This window comes from Bombus fervidus, chromosome 3 (genome assembly GCF_041682495.2).
Source record: "Bombus fervidus isolate BK054 chromosome 3, iyBomFerv1, whole genome shotgun sequence".
NCBI classification, from domain to species: domain Eukaryota; kingdom Metazoa; phylum Arthropoda; class Insecta; order Hymenoptera; family Apidae; genus Bombus; species Bombus fervidus.
In genome coordinates, this window is record NC_091519.1 from 18,811,372 (window position 1) to 18,836,090 (window position 24,719).

The 24,719-nt window shown below is 44.1% G+C and overlaps 1 protein-coding gene across 4 annotated transcripts in view; it reads right to left on the reverse strand.

Annotated features, from left to right (window-relative positions):
* LOC139998423 (early estrogen-induced gene 1 protein) overlaps positions 1–19,681 on the reverse strand; it is a 45,083-nt gene extending 25,402 nt beyond the window's left edge. For 3 of the 4 annotated variants that reach the window (XM_072022936.1, XM_072022935.1, XM_072022933.1), the window contains exon 1: positions 19,346–19,681. In XM_072022936.1, the coding sequence (XP_071879037.1) occupies positions 19,346–19,491 (146 nt within the window). In that variant the 5' untranslated portion in view covers positions 19,492–19,681. Of the gene's footprint in view, positions 1–10,080; positions 10,287–19,345 lie in introns of all 4 variants that reach the window. The other variant, XM_072022934.1, reaches the window with a different exon arrangement.
* Positions 19,682–24,719: the final 5,038 nt, after the last annotated feature.

Here is a 24,719-nt window from a genome sequence, read left to right on the forward strand (position 1 = left end):
GTGTATATAGATTACACAATTTCATCGATTACAAACCTATCGAAGAAGGAAGTTTTCGCATCGCTAAAAGACTTAAACGATCTACCGCTTCGTAATTGCGTTACATAATAGCGTTCGTTTAAACGCGCTCGACGATAATTCGGATAACAAAAGTCAGCCAGCATATTCGATGAATAGTAGCACGAGCAAACGTTCTCACCGGTAAATTGATAAAGACGTGTCGTAACGCGTGCACTTAGATAGGAAGAACCTATCTATCGTTGCGGTGAAAAATATTGCCAGAACTCGATGCACGCGTTCCTTCGTCTCTCGTAACCATGTCGTATCCGATTTGTCCTGTAGAACGTAGAATATACGCTTTTTCTCGTGAATCTTTGCCGACCGAGAAACAGCGGCTTGAATCGAAAAAGTTTACAGCCAGCGAAAGGTGTCGAGGGGAAGAGAACCTGTTCGAATACGTTTCGTTACGTGCCTGTAACACCAGCGCGGACGTAATACGTTACGCAAGGCCGATAAAACGAAACTCGAACGGCCACGGTATGGTCATCGGTGAACAGGATTAATTAAACGCTTTCTTCGAAACGCGGTAAGCCTTAACCCGTTTCACCGATATCGAACGCTCGAAACGCGATTCGAAGAACGATTTCGTTATTTAATTATAGATGGACGACGATGATCAAGGTAAGATAAAGCAAGAACCGATCGAAAAGGAGAATCGTCTGGTCTCGTCTCAGACACTGGGCTTGTTTGTAATTTCGCAGCTGCGAAAACGATCCGCGTATGTTTGTTCAGACGATGTCGACGATGCGAAGAATTCGCTGTTCGCCTTAGTGGTTCGTTTATTTGGCGGTATATTTCACAGCCCGGCTGGCTGTTCTATTCTTGTACGTTTCATAGACAGTCATTTATCATTTTATTTCCGAGAATCGATATATTAGTTCGATAGCGCGAGTTGACAACTTTCCGCGATTAAAGAGAGCGAAAGAATTCCTCGACGAAACATAGATGAGATAATGTTCAGAGATAATACATAATATTGATACGTTTGTAAAAACATTCGATACTAGGAACGACCATGTTCGTCCGAGTAACAGGTGCAAATCGATCGGAATTTTTATCGGGCTATGATTAAGAAGACGATACTTCTCGCGAGGCGTCAAGGTTTCCCCTTGAGAGGCCGAATAAGGCGGACTACGAGGTGCAACAAGTGCAAGGTAGAGTCAGTTTCGTCTTTGAGCGAGGCGGAGAAGAAACTCGTTGGAAAATAGAAGACAGTAGATATCGAGAAAAGCGAGGCAGCCGCTAAACCGACCACAAAGCGAACAAATTAACAACGTCGCGGCAATACGCCGTCGCTGTGGAATAATTAATATCCGATCCGATGACTTACGATCGACTTCTCGTCGCTTTCGTCGTTTATATCGCGTCGTTTTTGACGCGAACAAATCGAGGAAAATCACCTAGAACGGAATCTAGAACAGAGGAAATTCCCTTCCGTAGAATTCAGCGATTAAGTCAGTGGCGGTTGCTTCAAAAACGTTATTTCTGGCTGATGAACAGCTTCGAAGAATATCGTTGACCCGTTGTAGAATTAAAGATTCTCTCGTCGCAGATATAACACGAGGACGCAAGAACCGTCGGTACAGAGGTTACTATTTTTTAATAAACTTCGCAGCTGAGATGCAGAGCGTCAGGTTGTGTAATAAGTTTGTGCGCCTATTGCGAATTTGAAATTATTGGAATATTTACTACGCTGCGTTGGTATTGAAATATTATTATTTACAGGTTGAATGTTTGCAAAATTTTTCTGCAATAATCATTAGCTAAGTAATTTGAAAATTATGTAAATAGAAGATTAGGTAAATACCGGAATTTCTTAGTTAATTTTCGTTTCACTTGAGTCGCTTGCCTTTGCAGAGCCGACACGTTCTTCGTTAATTACATTTTTGCCGCTTTTTTAAAGAAACGTGAGCAAACCTATCGCGCATTCTAATACGTACGACTTCTTGGCGAGTACTTTGCCAGTTTTTAAAGTTCGCACAGACTCGAAGGGTTTTGAACGCGCGACAATGCCGCACCATACATCGCAGCATCTGGCTCATACACGAAGACTAGCTTTATTTTGCGAAGAATATCGTTTCGAAGGGAAAACGTGTACCGTACTGTTCGGTTAAATCGGCCCAACACGCACAGAAACGCACAGAAACGCACAGGAAGGCAAAAGAACAAAACACCAAGACAGGGAGAATGGACGTGTAGCGGCAAGGCAAAACGTACCGAAAATAGCTTATCGTTTGCGTTTAAACACTGGTTTTCCGTTAGTCGCGTTTTCTCGGTGAATTCTCGGCTCGAATATGAGACACGTTGGCTGGTATATACGCGAGACGACAGGTAATCGAAACCGCGTCGCGGTTTCAGTCACACGACGTTATTGACGTTCCCCGAATGTTCACCGCGATGGGAGGCAAAACGCACAACGCTGACATTAACGTAATCGTGTTATCAATTCCATTAATCATCGCGTTTCGCATTCCTTGAACGAATGCTATGCTGAAGAGGGAGAAGAAAATGGCGCGATTTAACGTTAGAGCCAGCATGGTTAAAGCGATTTAGTTTAGGAATGATTCCTTTTTTAAATAAATTTTTCATAGAAATAAGGATAATTAATTTGAATGCAAATATTCGCAAAAATTTTGGAGCCATTCGAAAGATTCTGTACAAAATATCTAGAGAAAAGCTTGTGCTTCTTCTCGCATTATGCAGCAGATACTTTCTATTCCAATTTCTTTGGAACGAGATTTATATTTCGGTCGTTGCTAGTTCCCTGTGTTACAGCGAGAGATCTACTATCAGAAAAGTAAAAATATCTTTTTTATTGCGCGTGGTGAACAGCGCGACGAAAAGACGGGACGAGGAAACGTTTCAATTCCGTAAAGCGGTCCACTGCAAGAGGAGGAGCTCGCAATTCCCTGAAGTACGCGGCCATCTTCCGTATCCTCGTTTATTTCAGAGAAAGAAAACAAAAATGGAGCTTCTCGGAACAAGCGCCGCTCCCTTGGTCCGAAAGCCAGCGACTCGGTCTAAGTCCTAGGTAGGCTAATGTATTTTAATTGCGCCAGTTAACCGGCTGAAACTATACCAGCGCTCGTCGTATTCTTTCTCGTTACCGTTAAAGCAAAGGGCGAGAGAATGTTGGCGAGCGTGTCTCGTTAAAGACGATATCAAACGATGCCTCGGTCTCGAGAAAGCCGAGAGGATGAGGATATCACGCGAAAGGCGAGACTTTGTTAAAATGAGAGAAAAAATAAACGTAGAAGAATGGGAGAACGTTAACACGCTCGAGACGAATGTATTTTGTCAAAATTGTTTCTAGCGACTAAATTATTTTTACAACTGCGATTGATATTTCGATAGATAAATGATCCTAATCCAATTTAGAACTGCGCTGCTTTGCGCTTTACAGATATTTAGACACGTTTCCTTTGCGATTCGCTTCTCGATATAACTCGACCGCTTCATCGTTTGAGAAATAACCGATAAAACAAATTGTTTCGTCCGGTGATTCTTTGCGTAGCCTGGAATCCATCCCTCGATCAAGGCGGCCACTCGTTACGTCGATATAATTAGTCAGATCGTAATAATCATAAGGAACCGTCGCAAAACTAAGCGTTTCGATTTGACCGTTAAGGCCGTTAAGTGCTATAAAATACTTTCGAGCGAAGATGTTCCTTATGGTTATCGCTTCATCAGGTAAAAAATGGATAAACGTTGGTTTTCCTATGTTTCCCGGGATTTTCACCCGTAAGCGACCGGTGGTGGAGCGACCAACACCCAGCAAGGGTTCTCCTCTGCGACAGCATCATCGCCGAACTTTACCGGGGTTCTACGACTACAGATCAGTCTGGGATCGTTACTTTAACTCAACATATATTCATTAACTATATCTACTTTTGATAACTCATCTAATTAACATATATATATATATATATACACGCAACTTCGGACATAATATAGCAGAGTAATAGATGCATCTAGTTTTGTTGCATCTAGATTCCTCTTAGTCCCCAATACTCTAAATGACTCCTCTTCCGTATATTTTATTATATGATTTCTTATACGGTGGTCAATGATAAGATAAAATAGTGTCTTTATTTGTCCTTTCGTGATATGCCGTTTAGCATATCCCTAAAAATATTACGAACCGATATCCTGCCAGGTTTGGGGCTCGCATCTATTTCTCTCCAAACTGTCCCATCGGACCCAGTTTCGATACGTTGTTTCTCGACATCAGTCTCATTCTTTGCTGTCAACGACATTTCTTTCCTTTTTGTCCTTACGTAAACGCTTTTTTATAATATTCAACTCTGATTCGGTTGTAAATAGCTCCTCGTGTGTTTCCATGCCGTTTTCGGTCGCTAAAGTTTATTCTATGTCAGTTATTTTTTTTTTTATAATTTTTTTCCGAAGAGTCTTGACATTTCTAGGGTAAATATTTATCAAAGAGTAATACCATGTACGGAATACAAAATTATTGTCACATTTGATATGCTTTACTTTTTCTTTTATAACAACTGTCTTTTCGTCCAGTCGCGGGGAGACGCGATCGCGTTGAAGCGCGTCAACGGGAGTCGTAAATTCCCGTTACGATTATAATAATCGACATCACGAACAGGTCGATCCCCTTATTTCTTGTGGGCTAATAGGGGTGTTTGTTTTGGAATAAAACTGTAGTCTACAGTTCTATAATATATATATTTACAATATCTAACAACACTTGTTGGGTAGACAGGAGTTGAGTGACTTCGTCGTGACGGAAAGTATAGTAGTTGATTACTCAAATGTTTAGTCGATTTGACTGCCCGATCAATGTTTGACTAGATTTGATACGTTGAAGAACAAGGTTTGACTCGACTACCCGAAGATAGGAAGAACAGTTTTCTCGAGTTAACTCGAATACCCGACGATTTGAAGATCGGTAGTTGACTTGACTGCTCGAAAATTGGTAGAACAGTCTGACTTGACTGCCCGAGGATTGATAGAACAGTAACAGACCCGTCTCGTACTATTAAGGAGGAAAGCTCGGTGTGGGTGTGCCCTTTTTGGACTAAGAACGCGGATTCATTGTTCACACTTTTTGGTAACGATCCGCGATGCCCATTGGTTATAGCCAATGTTAATAAATAAAATACGAGGAGAAAGTCTCCTGCAGATGTGGCTCATGGGTGTCCTTGTTCATAAGAAAAACCTGCTATTTTGCTGGACGAACATCCGCTTTCTCCGTAATTAGTAAGAGCGTGCAGTAAACCCAAGGACTGTTCAAAGGACTATCCATAAACCGAAAATACTTCTATGAATAGAGATTAAGCTAAGAAAATTCGGTTTATGGTGGTTCCTTGGGTTTATTGCGGGTCGGTGTAACGAGGTGTAGGCCTTGGCGGTCAGACCGTGAGGGACGTAGCACGGACCATCTCGCGCGACGTAACAACAACTTTACGCAAAACGCTCCGAGATGCTTTCTGTCTGAGTTTTAGAGATAACGAGTTTGGATGTAGACTAATCGACTAACAAACTGAGATGTATTCTAATCGAAAAGATAATAGCAAGTAAGAATATGGTCTGTGACGGCGATATTTATACGAAAATATCGATGAGTATTGGCCTTTCTCTACCAACGGTTACTCGAGGAAAGCTTTCCTCGTATTTTATCACAATGAGCAATAACCCTAACGGCTTTTAAAATGTTTGTAACAATGAACTGTAAAAAACGTTAAATTTTATGGCGGTTCCTTAGGATCATCATGAACCTGAGTTAATATGTCTTGATAACTGATGGCTATCTTAACCGAGAGACGGATTGTTTTATGACTAGATAACGGTTGCAACAGCTGTTATTATTTGTCATTTGACCTTGAGATAGCCTTTTCTTGGTACTGATTACATTTATTTTAAGAATAACTAAAATATTTTGTCGGACGGTTAAAACGACCGCTCACGTCAGGCAAGGCGGAGTAGAAATTTTTCTCGGAAAATAAAAGAGCAAACTAAAAGTAAATACGAAAAAACATATTGTACGCGTGTTTTAGGAAAAGTTAGAAATTATAAAGCGATATGGCAAAGTTTAAATACGGTTAAATTTGTGTGGAAGTTGTAGAGCGATCGATTTGACCGCGGCTGGTAGATTTAGTGTTAATCGTTTCGCACTTGCTTCGTATGCGCGGAAATGACGGCATAAGAGTCGAATGTACGTGGCCTGATAAAACGAGGAATCAGAGGACTGGCAAGCCGTGGGAAGAAGCCACGTAAACCGTTCCGTTGACAGAGGAAAAAAAGAGGATAACGCACGTGGTGCGCAGCCTACCAAACGTATTTCACTGGCCTCGCCGGAGAGTCGAAAACGAACGAGACGACGAATCAAAGTTAGGGGAACGATCGCGGCAAAGCATCGATGTCGAGCGAAAGTAAATCGCTCTCGAGAGGATTTACGGATGGGAGAGACTGCGGCGGCCGAAGCTCGATTTTCCACGATTTTTAAATTTCAAATTTCGCCAAAGGCGCTTGAAGCTCGCCCCGTCTACTACTTCCGTGAAAATGGATTATGTATTAAGGTCGATATCATAAATCGGGGTAACTGGTTCGCTGGTCGCGTTGACTTTGCGAATTTGCCAATGTTACCAATTAGGAATTAACCTAGTTGATTCCTCGCCGGTGAGATTGGAGGAGAAACGGCCGTAGACAGTTCCGTCTAGAACTTGCATTGCGCGTTACCTTCAATTTTGCTGTCGATGGCTTCGACCGACCTTGACTATTTTGAAAGCTAGATAAATTATGAATTATCGTTCGACCCGCTGCACCTAGTGTCTAGATAACCGTGATCGCAGTATCTATCCGAAACGGGTTATCAGTCGAGGGTAAGCGATAAAATTCGTATCGTAAAGACATCGCTTTTAATTATAGTCGCTACTTAGTTCGACGTACTTAACGTAGTGAGATTGGAAGTAGTTAAGCGGTGACAGCTGCTAACGAGTCGCGTGTATCCACTACGATTGTTGAAGATCAAGCAGACGTTTTTGGAAGACACAGCAAGTGGACACACAGAAGGAGACAGCGTCGAAGGACAACTGCATCTTTATCGTCCAAAGTCCTGCCAACTGACTCCACTTATTTACGTTATAAGCTTCCATTGTACGAGCTAAATAATCGCAAACTCCTGTTAATCGAACCGTTTGTCTCTCGACGAGTCCAGACAGACTAAGATTCGTATTGGTTGTACGATCTCGTTACGTCTCTTCGATCATTCGTATCGCTTTCGAACATCGAAAGCGTTAATTACGTTCGATCTATTGTACGAGTCGAGACGCCGTGTATCTCGCCGAGCATTCAACTTGCAAGTTGTTGGCTCCTCCTCGGGATCAAGCCGAATCGATAAGCAAAAAAAAAAACGAGGCAGAACTTGCGATATAGGCGTACGAAGGTGATCGATGAAAATAGGAGGACGTGAAACGCTCCAGTTTCGTTGGCGGAGTCAGGAAAATAGGCGGCCCGTTAACTTGCAGCTGGCATCGTTATTGGAAACTCTTTTCGTGGAAGGAAACTCGTTATCTACCGTCTGGGTGAGTTTGCGCTTGGTACGCACACGGTCGAACGAAAGGGATGCACAAGAGTTAAACGGAAGGAAGGGGGTGTGTGCGCGCGGCCACCACCAACGCTTGAAATCGAGTCGAACCGTATGCACAGGGGCGTCGCGTGCGTGTGCGTCGCGCTGATCGATAAGTTTCTCGACTGTTGACTAAACAATGTCTAGCACTCGGCTTGCCGTAGCTTTCAAAGAGATTTCTCGCGGCGGCTCGTCAGGTTGGACCTGCAGCCATCCTAGGATCAATCGGGCGTTCACGAAAAAAAGGAGAAAAAAAGAGGAACGACGGCGAGGTTGGATGTTTGCGCGCTGGCCGGGAAATTGAAACTGAAATGGAGGCTCGATGCCGTCGATCAACGCCGAGCACGCGATCGTTATTATCGGTAACCTTTTGTTCGAATCTGTTGGCTGAAATTGAATCGGACCACGTCCGAGAGAATGTCAATTAGAATAAACGACGGAACTATTCCATTCGATGGAAAATCTTGCCGAGTTTCTAACGACTTTATCGGTATCGTGGTACGGTTCGCCTTCGATGTCGAATCGTTAAAGAAATTTCTTTAAAACGCACGAATTTCCTTCCTTTTCTAGACTTTTTATTCTCACGAGTCGCGAACACGAAAGTCACAAAGGACGCGACCCGCTTCGAGTTGGAGAGAATTTGTATCGCTGCGAGTCGCTCGAATATCAAAGGACGACCGGGGGTGGAAGTATCGGTCAAGGTCGAGCAATCGATGCTGGAAATGCGCGCGGTGCAAATAATAGCTTGGAACCGGGCTCTGGCGCGACCGGCTACGCCCCTGCGATGAAGGGGTACTCGCGAAACAAACAACCCTTTTTGCGGAGGGCCACGATGAAGTTTCAGAGAGCAAGTTCCACCGAAAGCGATTCTGTCTCGTGTATCGCGTAGAGAACAATTGACGGCCGAAACCCCGTTGCGTTACTGTTCTCCCTTCCCTGGCGAATATCCTCTTTACCGTTCTAGCGCGGTTTATTCCGTCGTAGTAGTCTCTCGGAGAATAAGCTCCTTGGTTCGCCTCGTACGAGAGAGAACGATAGGATGGGCAGGAAGCGACAGGAGGCGAAAATTCATTTCCACGGGAATTTCAGTCTGTGAAGGATGAGTTGCGCGGCCGCGCGAACGCTGAGCACAGCCGCGAGTATTCGGGAACAGAGACGAACGGAGGTTCGGTCAAGGTCGAACGATCGACACTGAAAATCCCTCTGACCCTGCAATTATTTGGCATTGCACTTTGTCGAGCGACCCTGGCTTCTCGTTCCTGGCGTCGCTACCTTCCTCTGCCTAGTTACGTTCGAAATCTACGCGTGGGTTTTGGCGTGGTTCGTTAGCTGAAGCAATTTTGGAAATGCGAGAGGAAATGGGGACACGAGGGATGAACGGAAAGATGGAAACACCGAGGAAATTTCAGCAGAGAAAAGTTGAGAAACAGAGAAACTCTGCAAAGGGTGAAAGTATCGTTAATGAAAATACCGTGAACGGGTCCCAGAAAATAACGCGAACCTGAACGGGAAAGTCGGTATACGAATGGGAGGCGTGGCGGAGGAGAGGATTTGTAAAATTTGTAAGGGGAGAGAAAGGCTTCGTTTGACGGTGTCGGATCGTGAGCTTTGCTCGTGAGCACCGGCGAAGCTCGTGCTTGAAGCACGCACGAGAGCAAACGAAGGGTGGGCTCTGAGATAAAAGAAGCGAAGTATTCGCGAAACGAGTTCATTCAAACTCTAATAAACACGAGCCGACCTATAACGATGCCGTTATTTCAAATAAATCGTTGTGCTATCTATTTAAAATGGAAATCTCTGTGACTCGGAAATACGAGCTCCAAGTTACTCGATTATCACGTTGAAATCAACGAAACAGAATTTATTTTTCTCGTTGAATCGTAGAAGCAGACGCGGATAGATGAAAATACAATTGGTCGTTATAATCGTATCGCCTAACGCAGCGAATTAAATTCAATTAAGAAATTAGACGGTACATTTGCTGCTCGGTTCGAGGCGCGTACCGATATATGTATCTAATGAATATTCAAAACAGGTGGAACGTTTTCAGGAAACAGTGCTTCAACCACGGAGAAGCCGCGTATCTCGATTCACACGCTCGTTTGCACTCCGATTTTTCGAGCTACCGAGGCATTAGCAAGAAAAATTGCACAACAGGCGAGCCGCTCTCTCCAACGACAAAAATTATCAAAAGATAGAACGCTTTGGCGAACGAGCAACCTGATTTCTCGTCTCATGTATTAATTGTGTTTCGTAAAGAAATTGAAGGAAGGTAGCGATCGCGAGTTGATACATAGTCCAGGAGGTAGAGAAGAGTAATCGAGGCTCGTTTAATCGGCCCGAATATAAATAAGCTGATTATTTTATCAAAAAGATACGCTCATAATCGTATGCTTTACTGGCGATTAATAAACAGAGCAAAATACCTTTCGTTAGCATCGATTTTGATTCCTTGTAGGAAAGGGAAGAACATCGAATCGCGTTGATCGGTTGGTTGTGGCTGCGAGAATGTACAATCCTTTTTACTCGAACGTCGAAGTCTATATGTTTTCGCCAAGATCTTAGGAAGATGGGTGGTCAGCCGTGTACTGTATTTTTCTTCTTCCTTTTAATTACTTCTTTCTAGAAAAATCTTAAAATTTCGGCGCCATCAGTTCTTTATATATTCTTCCCTTTCGTATTCTTTACTTGCACAAAAAAGGTGACATCGGAACAATTTGGAAAATAAATTTCGATACTTACAAAAATTAATCAATCACTGATCGTGTCACGAATGTGAATTGCAAATTTTATAATCCGATTTTATCGCGAGATTATGTACCCTATTTAGAATATGCCAGTGTCGTTTGGTCTGCTCGCCAAACCAAATACGTTCGATCAATCGAACGAGACAAGATAAATTTCTGAGATTGCCCTTACGTACATTTTCTTGGCTCGAGCATGGAAAATCGTAAGAAGGTGGCTGATGATACACTCTTTGTGACCTTTATTTAAAATTATCAATAACTTTATCGATTGTCCTACGCTTCTCCAGCTTATACATTTCGAAGCATTGATTTTTCATTTTGAAAGAAACGGACATCGGGTTTGATAAAGCTTAAAAATCACGATTCCTTAGATCGCCGGTTAAACCGATGCGGCTCAGAGCAACGGAATAACAAAACAGAAAGGTAACGCGTCGGATCTACTTCCGTGTTACCGCCTACGACTTTTAAAAGCGAATAAAACATACTTCCTAGGTGCGGGCGTTATTTCAAGCTGGTTGTGACAAGTTCCGAGAATGGAAGGAACGACGCTGCCAACTTGCGCCGATAAGAAGACGACGAATTTCCAGGGCCGCGAATTACGCAGAACGACCCGGCAAAAAGCTCCAGAAAGAAGAACGAGAAAGGGAGATCATCAGGCTCGCGAGGGAAAATGGGAGAGAGACACGGTGAAGAGGAAACGCGAAGAAAAAGAAAGTCGAAGAGGGGAAAATGTGGGGTAACAAGTTCTGCCTCGAAGCACTTCGTTCCCGACAGACGAACCGGACGAAAGCGAAGAATCGGAAAAACCGACGCGCGTCCAACGTGTACGTTAATTGTTATAGTGGCAAAAGATAAACGTGGCAGAATAATTCTGTGAGAAATATTCGCAGGAGAAATGCATTTTAAACGACGAGATGTTTAACGAGTGTTAAATATTCTGAGACAAAAGATTCTCTGCTATAAAGAAAGAAAGAAGAAGAACCTTACGTCCGGTGGCTCTCTACGGTCGAGGCGACCACTAGCTGTGCACATAGAATTAAGCGGATCGCAATGATCCTAAGGAACCGTCGTAAAACGGAGCTTTTCGATTTACTGCTAACATCTTCGAGTCTAAAGGTTCCTTATGACTATTGTTCCATCAGGTAAAAATTGGGGAAAGGTACGTTTTCCGGGATTCCATCCGCAAGCGACGAATGGTCGATCACCACCGAGCAAGAGTTTTCCTTTGCAACAGCATCGTCACCGAACTTCACTGATTCGTCTCTTTACCTGGTTTCCACCCTTCGACCGGTTACCTACTTAACTTATACCTTACGCATCAGCCTAACTATCTTTTCTACAAAGTTGTTGGAAATATATACTATCTTTGAACCGTTAATCAAGCATTCTACTCGTTAAAACCACCTCTATTGTCCTAATCGAAATAGGAGATCGATCGGTTCGTGGCGTCGATTGTCTAATCGTAACGGGAATTTACACGACTTCCGTTGATGCGCTTCGTCGCGATCGCGTCTCTCCGCGAACGGTCGAATAAACAAAGAGAAGGAAAAAGGAAGGGAAACAAAGAAGATCAAAACTCGAGAAAAATCCGGTTTCGCGTACCTATGTAATTCGAGGACGTTGAATATTTTCGTACGAGCGAAACGACCGAGCGTCCAACTAGCTTTTTTCCATTTTTCGAAATAACTGGAACTTCCTCGTAATCTACGATTACCTACGTTCATTTTCCCGACCATTTCGCGGACTTTCTCGTCGCGTTGGAAAAATTCACGGACGTGATACCAGTCGTCTGCCTCGCGTGCCCGAGTTGGAAGCGTGCGTAACGCGTTACGCGAGACCAGGAAAAACGATGCAAAAAAGAGTGAAGCCGGTTTGGGACAACGGTTCTTCTCTCTGGCTCGGAGTCGTTCTTCGGGGCGAACGGATCGATCGAGGTCCACCTCGATGAAATCTCCTGCCAACTCGGCCACCGAATACAAAGTTCCCGACCGTTTCGGATCTCGCGTCATTCTTCTAGTTCGGTGAAGCAACGCGAAATGTAGGCTAACGTGTCCCACCCACACCTTTTTTTTTCCCCTCTTGCCGAAACGAGAGAAGCCTCCGTGGAAAAGGTGAATGAAGAGGAAGACAGCAGAGAAAGGAGAAGGGGGAAAGATAGGAAAGCGGCTGGTGGACGGTCGTTGGCGCAGACGCGAGCATCGCGGAATTTCAAACGATCGAACGGACCACCCACGCGAAACGGCTCCTCTTCTGGTTGTGACGCTCGATCCGTACAAGAGGCACGTGATTTCCTGAGGACAGTGTCACCGATAGTTACCACCGTCGAGTGTTACGATCGTTACGATTAGTTCCTCGGCCACGATCGTGTCACGACATATTAGATAATTCCAGGATGAACCGAACCACCGTGACAATTCCACTCATATTTCAGAAAGTAACTACGTGCTCGACAAAGAGATGGAATTTGTCGATAATAATAACAACAACAAGTTGAGACGATCGAAACGCGGATACGACGATCACGCGTCTGTTTCGCAACGGAGCTACAAGTTAGCAAATATCGGAAGAAAGGAAGGAGCGGTTGTTGCGATGTAAATTAAAGCGAAAATTATGCCGGCGTTTAAAGGTGAAAAAGTCGGCAGCACTTTTTTCGCATAATATTATAGATTAATCTCGATTTCACCGTTACGAATTTCAACGATGCAGATTCCACTTCCATTCGTGGCACTGAAATAGATTCGCGTGCCATTCCAGCGAGCACGCTAAGCGTGCAGATGCACAAAATTTCACCGACCTGCTTGTCATACAACCGCTATTTCTCTTTTTTTTTTTTTTTTTTTTTTTTTGTTTTTAGACAACCGGTCACCCGAGCAGCACGACACGTTGATTCCTCTGCGTTTTATACTGAACGCGTAGTAGCCGCATAATAATCGATTTTACGCCGTGCTTCGACGTATGAATATGCGCGAGGCACTTTACCTTTCCGGTTACGTAATTCGAAACAGTTTTTGGTTATATGTATTTCGACTAACGACCGCGCGATAACACGCATCGTGAAAGAGTGCCTCTGACGATCCAGGAAATACGAAATAATAGCCTGGCCGCCGGCTGCTTTTTCCGCTTAATGCCGCGTTGTCGGTTGCACGCGCCTCGTATTCGAAATTTATGTCGCGAGCAAGAACGCGAGCGTTCCAAGAGCTGGCCCATCCTGGCCAGAGTTTCGACCAAGAGTCGCTGTAATTTTTGCCTGACTTTCAAACTGGTTTAACTGGTGTTACGCCGCGCGCAGCTTTAACAGCTATTCGTGCAAGTTCGTCGTCGAACCGAGATACATCAAACGCAGTTTATTCGTATTCCTATTCGACAATCAGAAGCCGAAGCAAACTCGCAAAGTTTCATTTCGTTGCACGATATCTATCGTTTTAGATTTTCATCGCTGACAAAAAGATGTATCGTAACCGGAAGACTGTTAACAGGAAGCAACCGCTTGCGAACTCTTTTGGAATTTCAACCCTCGCGAGTCGTCGATCGGATACGACGATCCTAAATGTAAACGGTGATCGGCGTTTGCGAACTGTTAGTACGTGAGACCGATTAAAGCGGCGGAACACTTTCGAAGACACTTCTATAACGTGACCCCTCGAGTCGATAAAAATCAGGGTAAGCTTCTCGTGACACGTTGAATCCCTCGATATCTGCGACCCTATGGCTCGTGCTGCTCTACCCCCTTCTCGGCAAATATGTGCATGGTTATACGAGCCAATGGCGCGACGAGTATCGACATAATCGTTCCCGTGGATACACGCAGAAATATTCCGTGCCTCGGTCGGAGCGTTGTAATCGGGTGTTTCCTCATCACGACACATTGAGGCGGTGTCAGGTCCTCCAACGATGGTCACTCGTTTCCATGCCCGGGACACACCGGACGACAGGACATTGTCCATTATCGTCGTGCCCTCGTGTATCTTCTCCTTCTCTCTAGTCAACTACCTCCGCTCGTTTCATCTCCGTCTCTTTCCACCTCCCTTGCTCTGCCTCTCCGCGACACGATCAACTACTGGTTCGCACGTTCCCCGATTCCTTCCCTCCTCGCCCATCGACCGACCAAACTTTTCTCTTTCAATTTTCGCGCCTCGCGAATCAGGACGAGAACGAATCGCCGTACTTTCTAACGCTATCGGTGGCGAGAGAATCGCGTTTCTCTTTCGACGTTTCCCACTGTCGCTTTTCTTTCGCGCGGCTTTCGAGTCACGTTGTTTATCCAGTCGTTTCATCCACCGACCATCGATCGGTACCGTCGAAAAATTTGCGAGAAAAACTCTACGATATCGTATGCGAGACGTTTCGAGGCGCTTCCGATCTCTTAAAGCGGATATTTTGCTAAACTTTAAAGCGAATAGGTCTTCGACGCATTCGAAACCGGAAAATTCATGCCGTATTCCGCTTTCCATCGCGTTTTCGTCCCTAATCTCGTTGCCCGATCGTAGTGGACGCTCTATTTCCAGACCTTTATTCGGCGCTCAGCGGCCGATTCCGAGGAAGGTCATGGTTCAAGGTAGACCTCGTTGCCGAGAAATCAGCCGACCGTCTCTGACGTTAAATCGAAATCGCTTATCTCGATCTGATTACGCGCACCGCTCCCTCCGACGATGAATCGCATCGGCCTTGCCAGTCGCTCGCTGTAACGCTGTTCCCCTCGATTCGGCGATTACCCTATCTCTTACGCTCGCTTCGGCCAGTTCGAGTTTCCTTTAACTATCTCGTCTTGGTCAAGTGGAAAACAAAATTGTCGAAAACCTGGTCCATGTCGAAATTTTTAAAAATTTCGGGTATCTTGGCCGGTAATTTATAATGTTTGAAATTGCGTTTAGGAAGTATAAGCACGAAATTTTGTTTTTGAAGCGACAGCGTTGTTGGAAACGAACGATTCGGATATTCGAGAGATTCGGTTTGCAAGATAGTGTAAAATCGAGAATCGAAAGCGTTTCCAGCGCTAATTTTCGTTAGTTCGCGAGATGTAATAACATGGACGGTAGCCAAGGATTCGTCACCGGCTGAAATCGAGAGGGTTACACACGGCAGGAACGCGGAGAGAAATCTCTTAGAAACTTAAATCGTTCTCACTGACATAGATCCAAAGGAGTAATGTTTCTCCTGTAATGACTTCTTCGCGGATACGCTGTCTTTTCACGAACGCTAGAGAGTACTGAAAAACACGAATTCCCTAGCCTACTTTGCATCATTTTCCGTAGAGAGATCAAAGAATGGACAAGAAACTCGTATACAATTAGATCACGATCTCGTTATCAGCCGTGCGAAATAGCATTCATTCCGAATAAACTGCAGATCTTCCACATATTGAGACATCGAGGTAACAGGATTTTCTCGAGGAATTTCCATCGAGGAAACCAAAAATGCTAGGAGAGAAGACACGCGATGTATCTCGTTGATATTCAACAATTCCGTTAAGGCGTGACGATTAATTTACGTTCGTCGCTGGAAAGAACTTAGACGCGATCGATCAACGAAAGATCGCCGGAAATTCCGCTTCTCCGCAATACCGTTGCTTCTGTTTCCCTAGAAAATCCGCATCGCGACGCGTTCTCGCGAGAACGTTCCGAGATCCCCCTCCTTTCCTTTCCTTCTCTGATACTTTCGGGAAAACTCGGTGGAAAGTCGAGCGAATCGATCGAGATCGCCTCGAGGCTGCACGCTTCTGGGAGCAGCGGCGAGCAAGCGGTTAATTACGAGCCCAGCTATCGCCGATTGCCGCGATTAAACTTGTCAATCGGAAAAGAGACTAAAACCGTGCTGGTTTAATTAATCGTTGATCGTTGCAACATCGGCTGGGATCGAGGAAAATGCGCGTCGCCACGGAAAATGCGCGTCGCCACGGAAAATGCCAAAGTCGGCTCGTTTCGCGAAAAATTGCCCAAGCTGCGGTAGGTTTATATGGCGAAAAAATGAGAAAACTATGCGAACGAACACCGATCGCGAGATAATAAAACGATCGGGTCGTTCGCCAGAGAGGTAGAGACCGTTCTGGCACCGATCCAGCCAGCTTCCGGTATTTTCAAAGGCGTCACGAGCAAGGGACGAAGGGGAAGACAGAGGGACTGAAAAGTTGCAACGGTGAACAATATACTCTGTACGTGACTCATTTTCATCGCTGATTTCATAGCCGCGAAATGACAATTCGCGTTGATTTAACCCTGTGTCCAGGGATTATAGATTAATCCGGAACAGGAGTTGTTAACGTATTCTTCTCCGCAGACTGTGCTAATTTCTTCTTCGTACAGTCTTGATTCGCTCGAATCAAGTTCGAGTTGTCTCTCTGCTATGGAAAACCTCGTTCTATGCGTTTCTCGGCGTTTAGGAGCGAACGATTCGCAGAGCAAAACACGTACATGTCTGATTTACTTTTCTCGTTTAAAGTTTTAAGCAAGTTGCAACGCGTCTCTGAAAGCGAGCGCCAAAAGTCGCGGTAAACACGTCGTCGAGGGTAATAAGGAATTCCCTTCGTTTCAACTTGTTCGTTTCGAAATGATCCGCTAACAAATTTACTACCGCGTCTACCGTGTTACGTTGTACATCGTACGACGACAGGATGTTTTACGGAAGCTAAATAAACCAGATACGCGTAAAGAGAAGAGAAAAAAGAAGGGAAAATCGATCCTTTGCCGTCAAACGTCCGCGCTGGTTTAAACGAGACACGCGTCCGCGTCCGGCAGACTGCGGCTACCGACGAAATATGGTTTACGAACCGGTACGGTTGCTGGAATTTATGTCGCGTGCATCTTGCACACGTGCGGGAACGTTCTATTCCCAAGAGAATACACGATGTCGTGCATAACGCGCACTCGATGTAAATACCGAGCACTCCGGGGCTCGGTGAAATATCGCAGCTGGATGTCGACCGACAATGGACGGAAGGTAGAACACGATCGAATCGTGTCTGCGAAGCGAAGATATCGATATACCGTCGCGACACGACCCGGAGAACGTTCCTTCGGGTTGCCAGTTGCGCCCAACTACGTTACATCGCTCTGGCGATTCTGTTCAGTTTTCGCCCCGAGTTTGCTTCTTCTTTTTGTTAAATTAAAAAATATCGCGCGAGATAGATTAACCAGCGCGCGATTCTTCTCTTTCTCCTCTTCGTGTTGGTTAATAATCGAATTACCCGAACTAACGTTCCACGTTAGAAAACGATCTATTGTTAGACAGCCGCGAAGAAAACAATCGTCGAGTAGTGGTACCGCTATCAGCCAACTGTTGCTTTGTAACACCTGATCAGATGCCAACGCGTAGCTAGCTACGGCTACGGTTCTTCCACGAAAATTTATCGACGCTTCTACGAGCTTCTTCGAAGTCGATCGATCGCGATCCATCCTACGCTGCTACGAAATTTATTACGTTCGATGGAAGTAGCAGAAGTTCGTGCAAACGAAATGGCAAGATTCCCTTGAAACTCTGGATTCTGCGAAGCAAAAGTAGAACGCAGAGCGCGTAGGTACTTGGGGCAGTCGAGGCACGTTTCATGGAACGGGGAGACAAGAAAAGCCAGCTGTGGATCAACTACAAAAGGTTTCTTCGTGGAAGAGCACCATCGAATTTTTCGCTCGTTCAAGGTCTATCGCGGTGACAATCGTCGGAGAAATTTGATTAGTCGATTCGGAAATCCCGGGCGAGTTCCGAGAACGCTAGAGAAATTCCAGGACGAATTTAGAGTTGGCGGGCGTGGGCGAAACGTATGGTCGACACACGCAACTGTCAGCTATTTAAAAGCGACTACATCGTAAACACCGTACTATTTTTCGCCTTGCTAGGAAGTAGAGAATCGAAGCGGATCCAGAAAATCGCTCGTTCGATACTCGCTAAAACTTCTTACCACGTACGTACGTATCCCCTCTATTATTAACGAAGCAAAGTACGTATTGTACGTTCTACGTTGGAGCTCGTTAATCATATCCAAGTTGGTAAAATGGCGAAATGCCAAGGTATACGGAGACTTTGCGGCGCTAGGTCAGCTTCTTCGTATTCCACGTTTACTCGATAAAGTGTCAACGTTACTGGTAATTAAGAATAAAAAAGAATCGGAACACGCGTGCAACCTTGTTACCGAGTTTCGGACGATCCACGCTTCGCTCGAGAGAGCTACCAATTCGCGTCCACGGGACGTGTTTCGTTCACGGCCGATACGGTTTAAACGAGTTTCCGTCACGCTTTCGTGGCTGTCCTTTCAAGTACGGAAACTAAATAATTTAATAGACGTACGCGAGCTTCTTCGTGGCAAACGTAAGCGTGTCATTCGACGCGTCGTAAAACGCGTTGTTCAGCGGTGCACGGTAGCGAACGTTCGTTCAACCGGCACACCGGTTATTTCGCGATAATTGTTTGTTCGCTCGTTAAATTTCAACCGTCTACGCTCTCTGATATAACGAAGTTACCGTATGGAAAAATGAGAAAAAAGAACACGCGGCAAAAGTGGTTTTTTTTTTTTTTTCGAGAACCGAATTATGCTTGTGGTCGTTGAGCACGTAAACGAGCTTTCAAAAAAAGATTAAGCGAAGATCAGACGAAACGCTTTGGAACAACTTTCGTTCTCGCACGAAACAACCGCCTCCTACGGAGTAATTACTCTCTGGACTTGGTTGAAAAAGTAATTTTAACGAGCTGCATAGACACGCGATCGTTATTGTATCGCGAATTAAAAAATTCACCGTCCGTTGGACCAGACACGATCGCCGTTCGTACTTCCAACTATGACACTCGGTCGCTCGAGCGTGTACGCACGTTGGTGGATCGAAACGAATCGATCGTGATTATCGTCGACTAACGCGACAGTAGCGTCTCGCGTGAATACCAAGAGGATTTTTCGTACTCGCGAGAAACGATCGCGAACGTAGAAACGAGACAACGAGAGGAAATGTTGGAGATCGCTTACCTAGTCGAATGATCGACGAAAGATCCACCGTCGAGAAGTCTGAGCTTAGCGAACAGCACTGCGTTCACGAATGGCACCGCGGTCAGCTCCTCCAGGTTCACCTCCACCGAGAATTTGTACTTCTTCTTCTTCATCATGAAGGCCATGTCATTAAGACCGAGACACTTCACTTTCACCACGAGTCGCTTAATCGTGGTTAAATTCGACCAAAGAACGTTCGCGATTCTCCAGCTTCTTACTCGCAAATAGTCGACGATTTTCTCGAGCAAACGACGAACACGGTACACGGCACGCGCGACAAAAGCGGAAATTGTGCGCCAAATGCGACCATTTAACTAGTCGAGTCTCGCGCCGTGATACCGTTCCACCAATTACCTTAGATACTATTTACCAAAATATCTCTTCTACTTGGTTTTCTACTCCGCTACGAAAAGGCAGTACCACGACCCTCCCTTTCTTTTCGATCCTCTTTGTCGAACAACGATCATTCAACGTTTTTACAGGCTGGTCGATCCCGAGGGACGAAGCTGAACACTCGAAGCCGGCTGGGCGGATCTCGTTCGAAGCTTCACCGACATCGCTGCTCTTCTTCTCTCGTACCGACACGAACGTGGCCTTCCGCGATCCTCTCTCTCGGCGCCGACACTCACAAACGGCAATTATTCGTGCTCGCCATCCTCGTCGAGACTGCAAATTAAAGCAAATTCAGTGTCTTTCGATAATAAAAGCTGCGAAGTATCGTGACCGCGTTTCGCCTATCTGTTATATACGCGAACGCGCGCGTGCGCGTGTATGTTTGTGCGTGACATTAATACCCAAGCTTTGAACGATAATGCCCGCGGTAATCCCAGGGCCACGGGCATCTGGAACCTTTCATTGCACAACTATAAAAAAAAAAAAAAAGAAGAAGAAAAAAAGCGATCGGAGACGTTGCTACATAGGTCTCTAGGTTTGCTTCTGTAATTTTTTCCAGATAGATGCTCGCGCCTACCTCGTGTCCATTCTAATTTCAGCCATTGTATTTTGAATTTATAGCGCCAATTTATTCCGCTTAAAGCGAACAACGACGAATATTTTTACAGCGAATATTTTGTGCGTGTCTACTTTAAACAGCGAATTACACGGTTCGTTAAGTATCGCGATTAAGCCGCGTGTTCGATCCTACTATCTTTTGTACGAATTATTTACATCCTGTTGGCTGATAATATATAATACTTTGATAATATTCTTTAGCCTGTATAATCTCGACGTTATTTGTACTCTAGATCCACACTTCGATAGATCCTACTTTTCTATGAAACATAATAATCTAAGGATATTTATCAAACGACCATAGACGATAAACATTCGCGTTGTACGAGCAAAAGAGCCAAGTTCCAGGAACTAAAAGCGCCACTGAACAAATAACAGTGTAGCAAGCGTTAGCGGGTGAACGTTCGCCAACGAATGTCACTGAACCTTTATCGACATTTCCAATAGGCACGTTCACGCGACTCGAAGACCTATAGCAGGATCGAGCGACCAGTGGTCGCGAGACCTGTCGCCGTCGGCGTAACGTCGATTGTTTTGAAAACGCTAATTGCGGCTGGGAACGCGAGCAAGCGAAAATGAGCACACTCTTCCTGGTGTTGGGTTTCAAGTTGCGAAGTAGGTGACCGCGGCACTCGACGCGACCACCGAAGCTCTCTGCCTAGTACTACGAATTACGTATTAACGGCCCTCGATGACTCTTTCGTCAATCACGTCCGACCATTCACACCGAACTCGCCGTGTATAGTTGGCGAGACAGACGTAGTAGCATCGATCAGACGTTCAACCGATGAAGACGAGTTGACGCGTCACACGTTTCGTCAATTTCATTCGTACGATGATGTTTCTTTCGTTTAGAAATCCCTCGCTTCTTTGCGTCCCATCTTTATTACAAATAAAATATATATTTAAATATTCTTGTCAATTCTGATTCGGTTCGTTACACCAATCGAACATCGAATGAGAGAATCTCGCGATCCGATTTGTAGTACAAAAAGTCTATATCGTTTGCACCGACAATACTATCGCATACACGTGTTATTATGCTGTGTAGATAGCGTGAAATCGAACGCGGTGTAAAGTTAAGTAAAAAGAAACTTGGGCTTAAAAAAATCTTAGCTAGAGACATAGTTCGAAACGATAAGTTTCTTGAACCGAACGTATACGCGTTCTAGTAACATCTGTAATTAATCGCGTGAAACTATAACGCGTTGAGAAATGTGTGGAGAAACGAACGATGGTGAACGAAGTTTGGTGTCTTTTGATCTGTCCTATGAGAACTTACGCGCGTGCAAGATCATTGAACGACGTTCGTCTAAGTAGTTTTGATTCGAGGGCAACAACGACGTCCACGAGCGAATAAAACTTTACACGCGAACTCGTTGCTCGTTAACGAAGAGCAAAAAGCAAATTTAACGCGATCCACTGAAATAAAACTGAAGTTGCAACGAAACGATAACGGTCTCGAGCAAAGCTGAAAGCACAAAATGCGAAGGAAAAGCTTATACTACTTGCCGCGAACGATATTAGAATATTTATACTCGGAGGAAGGAGGCGTGGTTTTAATTTAGACCGATAAGATAAGAGGCAATTTTTTTAGAAACTGCTTCAGACCTTCAGATTCGTTCCTTTCTTTGATTGTTCGTGTCTTATTATTATCGTCTCTACAATAAATAAGTTTGCACGTAAGCACTGCAAATGACGAAATCGTTCGATCGCCGACCGATCAAAGATAAAGAGCAACTTGAAATCGATCGATGCATCATCGATAACAGCAACAAGGAGCAATTAACGTTTTCTTAGATTCTAGATTATTCTTTGATAATTACAAAAAAATCATTACCTACGTTCATTTTATCAAATTCAGTCTAATTTCCGTCTGATATAGAAAAATAACAAATTTCACTCCTAGTTTTACCTGTCGCCTCTGTCGAGGAAGAAGGTATTACCAAATTCGCGTAGTAACTTTAAACGTAGCGTAAAAATCTACCGCAAAAAGAAAAACGTAACGTTTCGTTACAGATGGAACACCCTATAGAACTGTATAGACGAAGCTCGATCCCGGGACAAGAAGCGCATTCGTCTGAATCGAATTAAACGAACCCACGCGCCTACAAATACTTGACCGAACTAACAGAACCTTCTGAGCCATGTATATTTGGCAATTATAATAATACGACACAGTCCTACTAATTTGAAGATCGCGAATTATGGACGAATCGTATAATTTCATAATCACGCGCAACCATCGATATGTATATATTATATATTATATAGAAAGGGACGGAAAAAGATAAAATTCAGGAATCGTGCATCTCGAAATCTATCTCTCGACGTTATCTCACCTACCTGTTTTATTTTTCGTGCGCCGCGTTAATGACACGGATGCGCCCGTTTCCACCGATGCCTTTTGTTTAAACAAACTGGCTGTCACGTGTCACTACTACACACCGTTTATGCACACAAAGGTGCATACACGATCGAGAAGAACACTAGACGAATATGCTCTGTCACGAATAACCTACTAACGAGTATACGGGGAGGAAGAAGCGCGAAACAAACAAACGATAACCGTGTACATCGTACGAATCTGATTTCGTATTATTTTCGTTCATTTTTGTGTCTAGAACGAGGAACGGATAGAAGCGACGTATGCATGTTCGAAGTGATATTTGCGAACAGACACTGAGCTTCTCTATAGATAAAATTATGCGACAATAAACAAGCGATATATCGTCTATTCCCTTGACAAATCAACGGGTATATATTTTCGGAATTTTCTGATGGATAATACACAACGATACGCTGTTCTACCACCTGTCAAACGATTTTATCCGGATACATCAAATATAACGTCGGCACACTGTACGTAGCTCGATTTTTTTCAGAGCAAATGCAAACAACGCCAGGCGATCTACCGTATTGTCACAACAATTTTTTCAACGGTACACCAATTTCGAGGCACAAGTTGAAAAGATGAAGCGCATCGTGACAAGAAACGATTCGAAAGACAACGCGATTCGATGGTTCACAGTAATCGTCTCATGATGGCAGGTGCAGAACAATTTCCGTCTTGACTTTATAACCTCTCCTTTCATCTCGCCGATAACTTTCCAACGAGTGCACGGCCTTTATCTCGTGTATCTGTCAAACTGTAACGTAGCACGGAAAAAGAAAACATCCCGACGCCAGTGAAATCGTAACGGACCGCGAAATTATCAATGATATGCGACGCCCGTTCCAAAAAAGAAGCAAAAAGGAGAGTCATCAACTCTGAATTGTACTCACTCGTCGTCGGCTCGTTCTCGCTTTTATCGATGTTAGCCAACCTCGCACAGTCTTACACTTTTCATGATTACAAGATCATTCCTTCGAGAAACCACGAAATTACAAAGTCTCGATGCGAGAACTTGACAAATTTACGGACAAAAAAGTTTCCTCACATCCGACGGAACGGAGGTCCTCTGTGAACTGACGCGTCTCGATACCAGCTTGTTCACTAACGTTGCAACTCCACCTGTCGTCGACTCTTTGCAGTTATATTCGAACGGAAATTCTATTGGCCTCGAGATTACCACGCGGTGACCGAAACACATTTCCTGATTGGTCACTGCCAAGACGACCAGAAGAATTTCTGGCAAACCGTTCCACTATCCTGTCGCTAGCATCGAATAACGTCCGAAATAACGAGCAATATTTTAACCAATAGAAACAGACGTTTAGAAAGAAAATTGATACGATTTCCAAATTCAAGTATTAAACGATATTATACGAATTGATATTATTTAAAAAGTATTATCGTCGAATCGGCCACTTTTAAAATACTTTAAATGTAAACTGATAATCCTATGTCATTCGCATAGCAGGATGTTGCACCATGACGTATAATATAATAAATATTTGAATGCAATTATATGTATTATTAAATTTTGTATACAGATATTGTGACAGCATATGAATTTATTTACGTGATTAAGTTATAGGTGCTTGAAGTTAGTAATTTAAAAAATGCTCTAATTAAATACAAGAAAATAAACAATAAATAGATCATCGAACTATATAATGTTTGAAATAAACGTTCGCTATCGCCGTATTCTTATTATTATCTTATTCTAACGTGTAATGTAGGTAAGATAGCAATATCGGATAAAAAGCTCTACATTTGCCATTTAAATGGTATTATCTCTGAATATATGAACATTTTTCCAGTACAAACCAGTATATATATTTTCCTCTTCCATAGTTGCATAATGGAAAAAACTACGGATGTGATTAAAAAAAGGAATCTTAATAAGTATAGGCGAGACGGTAACTAAAGTTAGTTCAAAGTTGTTGCGCGCTTGGA